Here is a 10,591-nt window from a genome sequence, read left to right on the forward strand (position 1 = left end):
TAGTACCAATTTTCTCTCTAGAATTATAAAGTAAAATTAATATACAATAGCAGAAAAGGTTCCTCATAATCATACTTAAAACATAATATCTTGCTGTGATCACACTGAATAATTAAGCTTTAAATAACTCTCAACGATGATCCTGAGCAGTAATGGTGACATTGTGCAGCTGACAGCAATGAAGTGGACTTTGCTTTTGTTTTATGGCTCTGAGCTGCTGATACGTTGACGCCCAGTGATCACTTTGTTTGCTCTGGTCTGCTCGAGTCAGCCAGTGCATCTGACAGGAGTGTGAAGGGGGAAAAAGTGGAAGAAAGGGACAGATTCATTTGGAGCTTTTCTGTTCTTGTGTAGAGATGTCTAGGTACCACAAAGCAGCGATTGATGGGTACTTGGACCTCTTGAAGGAGGCCACAAGGAAGGATCTGAACACTGCGGATGAGGATGGCATGACTCCTACCTTACTGGCTGCTTTCCACGGACACATCGATGCTCTTCAGCTCATTTGCAGCAGAGAGTAAGCATGATACACGCCTCTCTATCACCTGGGCTAGACCTCACCTGTAGCCTGCTCGGACACCAAAGTAACCAGTGTGGCCATAGCCAACTTTACCTCTATCTTAGAGCTCTGACATTATTGAAATGTTTAGATTTTTTTCTGTAATGTTACACTTAGACATACACATTTACATTATTATGCAAATTCAACTAAATTATTTTAAGTATAATCCTCTAAAACTTATCCAAAAGATATAGCTACAATAGAATCACAAAAAGTGTTCATTGAGCAAAGTTTACCTTATTGTCCAATTTAATTTATGGCTGAAAAGAAATGTGTTTTATGCATTTTCGTGCAGTATATACGCTCTTTACTACTTTATCGGGGTTGGTGTTTACATGTTATTCACTGTAATATAATGAGATAAGACTTCGTTCCACTTTTTTGACTACTCTCTCCCATGAGCTGAGCCAAATGTTTAATCAGCCAAAGCCATCTTGTAACAAAAGAGCCCTTCATCTGTCCTCACCGCCCCCACCTCCATCATTCATCACAACAAAAGAAAGGCCTAAATCTAGAACAGCATTCCTACTGATAATGAGGTTCAGAAAATATGTTTGGTGGCTATTTAATAGGGTGAATGCATGCCTCACCTAGCCTACGTGGGCAGAATTGACTGAAGCTTTTCCGCTTTGGTCACTGGAATTTATGAGGAGTCATTGCAGAAATTCAGCAATCAAGGCTTTTATGGCTGTGACAATGAGGCACAGCACTGGAGGACTTTACATCTTAATAGTTTACCAATTAGCCTTACGTGTAGCCATGCTTAGTGTCATTTAGTTATACAGTATGTTGTATGTATTTTTGAAATAATTTATGTTAATTCTCACTTTACATTTAAATAATTACGACAATCAAACTTTCGCTTGGCCAGGAAGAGTTACCAGGCAGCCAGCAGAGGATAGGAAGTTAACCTAACTTACATGGGTCCGATTATTTTGGATTTCTGGATCCACATATATATATATATATATATATATATATATATATATCAAATCAAATCAAAAAATATTTTCTTTCACAAACCCTCATGAACTAGATAGATGAGGAATTATCATTATTATCATACTGTAGCAGCAAAATAATATAATAATACTTTAAATCAAATATTTTTTGTCATACAGAGGCGACCCCAACAGGAGTGACATCTGGGGGAATACACCATTGCACCATGCTGCTGCTAATGGCTACATGCACATCCTCAGCTTTCTGGTCAACTTTGGTGCTAACCTTTTTGCACTGGACAATGAATTCCACACAGCTATGGACGTTGCTGCTTCTCGTGACCGCATGGACTGTGTGCGCTTCCTGGATGCTGCTGCCTCACAGCAGACCAACCAAAATCCCAAGAAAGTCGCCAATGCAAAGAAGGAGGCCATCAAAGAAGCGGAGAAGCGTGTGAAACTCTGTGAGAAGGTGAAGAAGAAACACCAGAGCAAGATGGATAAAATGCAACGTGGAGTGGGCAATACTGGGTCTGTCTCAGAGTCCAGCATGGCATCAGCATTCTCAGACGGTGGTAACATGTCCAGTGTCAATGAGCAGTTCTCCAAGCTTATTGCTGCTGATAAATCTGGCTCCCTTACAGCCAGGGTTAAAGGCACGCTTCAGAAGAAGCTCGGGAAAAAAGATAAAGGCACACTGCAGAGATCAGGAGGGGACGGGAACGTTATTTTCCTCAAACAGGAGAGTGTAGTGTCTGAGCAGCCAGAGTTTCTGGGTGTCTTCACTGAGCAGGATGAGAGCATGTTAGACGAAGAAGGAATGACAGGATTCGAAGATGATGATGACAATGATGAACCGGGCCAAGTGAAACAGTCCATCTTCAACCGGCCAGGCCTTGGAGGGCTGATTTTCATGCATAAGATGGGGTTGGAGTCAGACGACATCCCCAGCGGAAACAATGAAAGTCTCGGCTACCTCGTTCAGAACGACTTGTTTGAGGCGGAGGAAGACGCTGCTGGCCTCGAGGGGAATGGTGAGGCCGATCTGCCCTGGGATCAGGAAGATCTGGGACTGGATGATGAAGAAGATGAGGAAACCTCTCCTTTGGATGCATTCTTGTCTGCCATCTCCTTGCCAGAGTTTGCCCCTGCATTCAGCAGAGAGCACCTAGATCTGGAGGCGCTGATGCTTTGCTCTGATGAAGACCTGAAAGGCATTCGCATCCAGCTTGGACCCAGGAAGAAGATCCTGGAAGCTGTTGCTCGCAGAAAGAACGCACTGGAGACTCCTGGCATCATGAAGGACAGCTGCTTGTGAGCTACAAAACATGAACAGTGATTTATAAGGAGTCTATTTTTGTAAATATAGCAAAGATGATTTTATGTGTAAAATGAAGAAGATTCAACATACTATTTCACTAAACAACAATTCTTACAACTTTATTAAATGTATTTTCCATGGAGATTAAATAACATTGTGCAATACTCTATTTATATAGTGTAATACATGTTAAAAACAATGTATACACAGCATGAGTGTCAGGACCTACAATGTCAACAATGGCCTCCATAAATCTGGTTTAGAAAGACAAGAAAGTTATAATATAATCGACTCTATATTAAATCCACACTATCACTGTATAGACAAAAACAAGATATGTTTTGGTACATAATTGTGTTTCTCTCCATAAATGAGATAAAAGGGTCAGGGGCTGATTTGGTTGTGCTGTTTTATTTTTTATAATAGTTTTGACTGTTGACATAATTGTCAAATCAATAAAACTTAATAGATTAATGTCTTCAATATAACATTCCCTGTAGGCATATGCATATGTTTGTTTATATGTGTAGATTTGTTTTCATCATGTTGCGGGGACTCACTTTCCATCTGACATAATGTTGGTCCCCACAAGGTACAGTCAGTGTGTTTACATGCAGTTAAAAAACCCGATTTTATTCGGGTTAAGGCCATACCCCGGTTTCTTGAACACCATGTAAACACCTACCCCGGGTATGGTACAAATGAAGAAAGATAGCAGATAAAAGAGCTGGTCATTTTTCTTCTGAGGTTCATCAGATGGCCAGAGACACTCAAACGCTCTGCGTCTGTAGAATGTCTAAATAGCCAACTTATATAACGTAAAGTAGGCCTGTGAATATTCTCATTTGTCCAGGTCATCGTTATCCTCCAAGCAATTTCAGTCAAAAACACTGGACTTGGTTGTTTGTCTAGGAAGACATTTCACCTCTCATCCAAGAGGCTTCATCAGTTCATGTACGCATCTGACCAGGCTGGGATTGGTCCAACTAACTGGTGTGGAGATCCAGGTATAATAATAATAATAGTGTAAAGGACTGTAGGATGCATGCCTCTGCTTCCCCTGTCAAGAGTTTTGGGCCACCAATCTTAAAGATGTGTTAACAAAAACTAGGCATAACCAATTAGATTGTATTAGTATAAAATGTAAACATAAGTTTCTGGTAAATTGAGTTTGTGAATAAAGTGCAGATGATGTTGGGGTGAATGGTTCAGTCAAGTCAGAAGTGAGGAACCCATGCTCCTAGAGGGCCACTGTCCAGCCTTGTTTTAGGTTTCTCCCTGCAACATGCAGGACAGCGGCCCTAGGAGCATGGGTTCCCCATCCCTGAGTTAAGTGATAAAAATGTAACATTTATGTCGGCCTTAGTCTGGTATTTAGAGTGGATCGCAGTGAGGAGATTAAATGTACTCAGATTTCATTCAAACATGTGAAGGATTTTCTTTTCTCAAGCACATTCAAGTTTATCGTCACTGAATTTAGATAAAACTATGTATAATCATTAAAACAACAACCACCGTAAAAACTACCGTAAAACAAACAAACAAAAAAACAGTGCATGTCGACTGTAATCACATATATAGATATAGGCCTTAAATAACTCCGACAGAGTAAGGAACATGACTGAGATGACTCTATTTGCACATTTTTGCAAACACTCTCTCCTCTTTTCAACACAAAGTATTTTATTTATTCATCAAACCTTGATTACATATGTTAACATGTATATGAACATTTTCTTTTTTTTATTTGTTTGTGATTCAACGTCATTTCGTTTCAACTATGTACCTGTCTGGTATGGAGTTTGAAATGACAATAAAAAAATCTTGAATCTAAAAAACGTTAAAGGAAGTGAAACGAAGCCGGAAGTACTCAGAGGCGATGTCTCTTGAGCTGTGGGATGGACTTCCGGCGAGACGCTTTAAATGCTGTTTTCTTAACGTTTGACGGTGGACACCCACTCTAGTGGTCACGACTATGTGAGCAGGTAAATATACGTCGCTTTTAACGCACAACTGCTGGCGGTTTATTCTCACCTTTCCGTAACGTTACCTGGTGTGTTTCCTTCTGAAACTACGGGATAGTTTGACCCGAGAGCGATGGGCTCGTGAGCGCCGTTAAGCCTCATTAGTGACACAATCCGAGTCTTTGGTTGCTTTTTTTTTATTTTTACAAATGTGACTCTTAAATTGGAGCTAACTTTCTGAGAACTACTTCACCATGTTCAAATAGTTGGTTTTGACTAAAGTGAGAATTTGTCATCAAAGTGTCAGAACTACCTTGTTTTGCTTTGCCTTCACTGACCTCCCAGGCTTGCCTAGCAACGACCGTGAGACATGGCTGAAATCATCGCCGTCAACGCCTGTTTGCCGTCGTCGTCCACTATTAACCCCACCTTCTCGCTCCATGAGGACGCCAGCGCCGCCGCTGCCGCCCCTGCCGCCCCTCCAGCCTCTCTGAGCAGCGAGGACTACCTGTTTGTGGAGGCCAGGCACCCCAACACTGTCCTGCAGGGTCTCAACAGCCTGCGACTCAACAACGCCTTCTGTGACGTGACCCTGTGCTGTGGAGGACAGGAGTTCCCTTGTCATCGCATTGTGCTGGCCTCCTTCAGCTCGTACTTCCAGGTAAACACAGCTCTCCTCATAGTTCTTGTATCAGGCAAAATTTATCCAGATGTACATGTAAGTGGTTATTAATTGTGTGTTTTCTTTCTTGCATCTCCTCAGGCAATGTTTTCCACTGACTTGATCGAGTCCAAACAGGAGCGGGTTGCCATCAATGGTGTGGAGCCTCAGATGATTGGCATGCTGGTGAGCTATGCCTACACATCAGAGGTCTACATTTCTAAAGCAAATGTGCAGGTACAGTATCACCTCATGTTTTCTTCTTCACGGTAACCCTTCCTAAAAGAACGTGCGTTCTGAAAACAAATTGCATTTGGTCCAGGCCCTGCTGGCAGCAGCCAATCTGCTGGATGTGATGGCAGTTCGAGAGGCCTGTTGTCGGTTTATGGAGCGTCAGATGGATGAGATGAACTGTGTGGGGATTCACTGCTTCGCTGAGGCCCATTCTTGTAAGGCGCTGGAGAAACGCAGCATGGACTACATCCATGAGCACTTCAGCATTGTTTCTCGACAGGTGAGAGGCTGATTGAGATGTTACAATACATTTCATTTAGCTGACGCTTTTGTCCAAAGTGACTTCAAATAAGTGAATTCAACAATTAGGGTACTTTTGCTCCCTCAATTTACATCTATTCTCTCACGGAAGGCTATATACAGATTGGCCTATCGTCCATCCGGACTCCATTTGTCCAGCCAGTTTCCTGTGGACAAATAGGCAACAAACTACAAATCTTTAACACTATCATCAAGTTTAATCAATGCTGCTTTGGCACATGCCACCAGTACCTCACTAGGATAACTGAACCTGGCAGTGTTGTGGGTTTCATCTGTGAAAGGGGCTTAACAAAGATAATCTGTCTCCCTGTCAGCAGGTAAATCAATGCCTAGATGAAATCCTATAAATACCTGCCTCTTACGAAGTATGTTTTCATTTATACTTTTTTCTTTCAATGTATTTTTTCCCACTAGGAGGAGTTCCTGTCTCTGTGTGTGGACAAACTCACAGAAATCATTGCCAGTGATTATCTCAATATACCCAAAGAGGAGAAGGTATTTGAGGCCGCCATGTCGTGGTTAAATAAATGTATGTCTCGCAAACAAAGCTTTGAAAAGGTCAGTTTACCCAAGCTCAGGAATTTTTTAATACACACTAATGAGAAGAAAATATAATAAGTCATAAGATTTCGGTCCTATTTGTTCCTCAAAGGTCCTTGAACATATCCGGCTGCCTCTCATTAGCCCCTACTACCTCCACGATGTGATCGAGTCTATGGATGTGGTGAAGGAGAACGAGGGCTGCCAGAAACTCATCTCTCAGGCCAAGGACTACCTGCTGCTTAAGGACCGCCGTGGAGAGCTCTACTGCTCCAGAACGAGGCCACGCAGGTCCACAGGTGAACACACTCGCATCAAATGCATTTTCATTCTGGGTCATGGCTGTATCTTTGTTCATCTGTCAATCCAGTGTTTTCTTTTACTACACTTGAAAACTGAGAACTTTCTAGTTTTAAATATTTATTATTTTTATTATTATGGGATATGTGACAGCTAATACACCTGCTTTCTGATCTAAACTCTGTTACACAACTACATGACTGTTTTCACACGCCACAAAATGTGACACGATGGATCAGTTAGTCATTTGATAACTAAGCTATAGTAAACAATATCCTGTGGGTTCTTTAATTGTAAAACGGCCAATGTGTTCGTCCTTTTTATTGCTCTCCACACGGACTGTTTACCTGTATACTCAAGACTTAAAACGAAAACCAGACCGCATCCCCGACCAAAATCTTGTGCCGTTGCCTACAGATTTTACCTTCCTGAGCATAAATCTGTTTTTATAGAGATTAATTGGCAACTATTTTAGTAATCAATTAATCATTAAAGGGATATTACCGGAGTTAATATGTCAGCTTGGGTTTTGAGAACTTGTGAGGGACATGTTTTCTTTTATTTTATTTTCTGAACCAAGCAATTAATCAAGAAACAGATTGAGCAATAATAAAAAATAAAAATAAATAAATAGTTGCAGTTCTACAACGAAGACGCTGTGTCCTACAGGGGCTAATTTGTTTTTTTTTAGATGAACATCTATCCAAATGCCAGTGTGCCTCAGCTCACTCCTCTATTCCTCTACTCTTGTTGCCATGGCAACAGGGACAGCTGAAGTAATAGTGACAGTTGGCGGGGAGGATGACAAGGTGGTGCTGCGCAGCGTTGAGAGCTTCGATCCTGTGACAAATCAGTGGAAAAATCTCGCCTGCCTTCCCTTCGCTGTGAGCAAACACGGGCTGGTTCTATCAGGTGAGATTAAAAACTCATTCACGACTGAGTGGATAATGATGCTCCATTTTGTGTCCCCACTCTGAAATGAGCAGCAGCGTAGCCTAGATGTGGCGCTCATTATGGCTGACATGTCTTTCCATCTTCCTCTCTCGTCCCGTAGACTCCACTCTGTATTTGGCAGGAGGAGAGTTTCCTGACGGCTCAGCCAGCAGGGAAATGTGGCGCTACGACCCCTGCTTTGACTCCTGGATGGAGATGGCTCCCATGAATGTAGCTCGCTCTGAGTTAGGTGAGGCAGTCTCAGTACGACGCCCCCTTCTCCTTCTGTCATGTACCTTTTTATATATATATATATGCGTTTTTTGTAATTTTTTATTTTTTTTTTTCAAGGTCCCATATGGTAAAAAGTGAGATTTGCATGTCTTTTTTTGGTCAAAAAGTAGGTTGAGGTGCTCTATAAATACTGTAAAGTATTCCCTAACTGCAATGACAGGGCAGAGACTGAGAGAGTACAGATGCGGAAGACCTGCAAACGCTGACCAAACGGTGCATGTTTTTCATGTTCTAGCTGCACTCAGAGCTTTTGAATTCCTCATCTTTGGTATTTTTATTTTTTTTCACCCTATAGGAGGGAAACCTACTCTACTCCCCTGGCTACGCATAACCGTGTGTTTTTGAAAGGTCTTACAGTTGACAGGGGCATTTAGAATTAAAAAGGTTTTTTTTAATAATCAGTGACATGATTCATCGTTGTTACTCTTCTAAGGCCTGGTGATGCTGGACGGTTTCGTGTATGCAGTGGGAGGGTGGGAGGGACGCTCTCGTCTGGACTCGGTTGAGTGCTACAACCCGCACACCAACTCCTGGCAGTTCACAGAGTCTGTCAAGATGGCTGTCACGAGTCCCGCTGTGGTGGCTCTGGATGGACTGCTCTACGTCACTGGTATGAAACACAAGCTATGCACATGCACATTCTTCTTGAGGTTGTGCTTTTCATTGAAAATATTTGGATTCACAGTTTTTCGTGTGTCACTCTCTCTTGGTAGGCGGTGCAGTCCTAGAGGATGGTGACGGCACAGACCTCGCTCAGGTGTACAACCCAAAAACCTCTGTATGGACAGAGGTTTCCCCTATGCAGATCGCTCGGTCTGGTTCAGCTGCTTGCACACTCAAAGGAAAGATTTATGTTATAGGTATGTAACTGTACAGCACTCAACAACAATGCAGCAACTACTTTAATGAAACCAAGCAAGATGATTACATTGACTTTTTCATCTTCCGTTCGTTCTCCCCAGGTGGATGGCATGCCTCGACGGAGAACACAGATAAAGTGGAGTGTTACAATCCCAAGACCAATCAGTGGACGATGTGCGCCCCCATGAAAGAACGACGCTACAGGCCCGGTGTTGCTGTCGTGGATGGAAAGATCTATGTCCTGGGAGGAGAAGAAGGCTGGGACAGGTGAGGGGCTAATCTGGGGAAAAGTTGCTTGTGAATCTAATGTTCATCTGATCCAAACAAGAACCTTTGCAGGAGCCCAAGAACCCTTTTAGGAATTAAGTGGCCATCCTCTTTTGCATCCATTCAAACATCAACAGACAACAAATTGCGGGGGGCTTTTGGTTCCCGATTTTTAAATCCTGTGGATTAACTTTATGACAGACACACTTAAAGAGTTTCTTCCTCTAACGCTGATCAACCTTTACATGCAGATATCATGACACTATCGAGAGGTACTGTGACGAGACGGACACGTGGGAGATCATCGGGGAGATGACCACCAGTCGCAGCTGGCTCAGCTGTGTGTCTCTCCAGCTGAGGAAGGACCTCCACATGAGCAGCTTTCCCGGGATGCCCAATGACAACGGCTGCGATGGTGTCTGAAGAAATCTTTCTTGGTTAATCTTTGCAACCACAGTATGGGAATGTGCGCTACAAAGCTCAGAGCTGCGGAGAACAGCCAACTGAGAAGGGATGCCTGGATTTGGCACCGCTGTTTGAGCTGTTACTGGCGGCAAGGAGTAGTCGGTTTTTAATTGGTGACTGCTTGTTGAATGAGTCTCACTTGGGTCCCGTCTTTTGGTGTAGTGACAAAGGAAACATTGTACATGAATCTAAAGTAACTGACCCCCTCAGTCAGCAGTCTAAGCTCTCTGTACGATGCCTGTTTAGGGTCCTGGTAATGTCTGAGCACCTTGGACCCATAAAGGTTTCTCAGCCACCATATTGTATTAATTGGGGTGTGACTAGCTGTGAGAGAATTAAAAAAGATGGTAAACATTTTGCCCTATAAAAAGATGCTCTATGGGCAAAAGAATACTTTCAATATTTTGAAGGTCACCTGTGAAATTCTTTTGAAACGTGAGCAGTGTTTTTGTAATTAAACGGTGTAAGTTCTGAATGATTGTCTTTGCTACCTGTGATATGTTCAAGTATATTTTTTTAATGTGTCATGCATTTTAGTGATTTAAAATGGAGTGGGTTCTAATAAAGACTTTAAATTATTTACTTTGAGTGCTAGTGTATTTATTTATTTATTTATTTTATTTCAAAATTAGCGTTAAAGCAACAAACACAGGAGTGAACAGAAAGGTAGATTGGGATGTAGCTCCTTTCAGATTATTACACTAATGTACAGGTGGCGGTAACAGCCAAGGTTGCAGCGAATGGCCAGTCAAGGCAAGTAAGAAGTATAAAATAGAATAAATATGGAAATGCATTCAACACTTCTAATAGAGCTCAAGGATACGCATGAGTTTTGTTGAGAAACAATGTATGTACACATGTGGCACCTTTGATCTCAAGGCATTTTCATACATACTCTCATATTGACTAAGTCAAAGAGTATTTCAT

The 10,591-nt window shown here is 42.1% G+C and overlaps 2 protein-coding genes across 2 annotated transcripts; both read left to right on the forward strand.

The window, feature by feature from the left end:
* Nucleotides 1-356: 356 nt before the first annotated feature.
* Nucleotides 357-2,821, forward strand: anks4b (ankyrin repeat and sterile alpha motif domain containing 4B; the record flags this gene model as incomplete). The annotated part of the gene is made up of 2 exons (XM_083931164.1): nt 357-517; nt 1,684-2,821. The coding sequence occupies 2 exons, from the start codon at nt 357-359 to the stop codon at nt 2,819-2,821; spliced, it is 1,299 nt and encodes a 432-aa protein (XP_083787290.1).
* A 1,947-nt stretch (nt 2,822-4,768) lies between these two features.
* LOC310960369 (kelch-like protein 24) lies at nt 4,769-10,246 on the forward strand. The gene is made up of 12 exons (XM_083932057.1): nt 4,769-4,809; nt 5,134-5,449; nt 5,552-5,686; nt 5,772-5,963; nt 6,419-6,562; nt 6,657-6,843; nt 7,610-7,756; nt 7,899-8,027; nt 8,505-8,681; nt 8,785-8,931; nt 9,034-9,199; nt 9,451-10,246. Exons 2-12 carry the CDS (start codon nt 5,159-5,161, stop codon nt 9,620-9,622), a joined length of 1,887 nt encoding a protein of 628 aa, XP_083788183.1. The 5' UTR covers nt 4,769-4,809; nt 5,134-5,158; the 3' UTR covers nt 9,623-10,246.
* Nucleotides 10,247-10,591: the final 345 nt, after the last annotated feature.

The sequence above is a fragment of the Echiichthys vipera genome (genome assembly GCF_963691815.1).
Source record: "Echiichthys vipera genome assembly, chromosome: 17".
Classification (NCBI taxonomy): Eukaryota; Metazoa; Chordata; class Actinopteri; order Perciformes; family Trachinidae; genus Echiichthys; species Echiichthys vipera.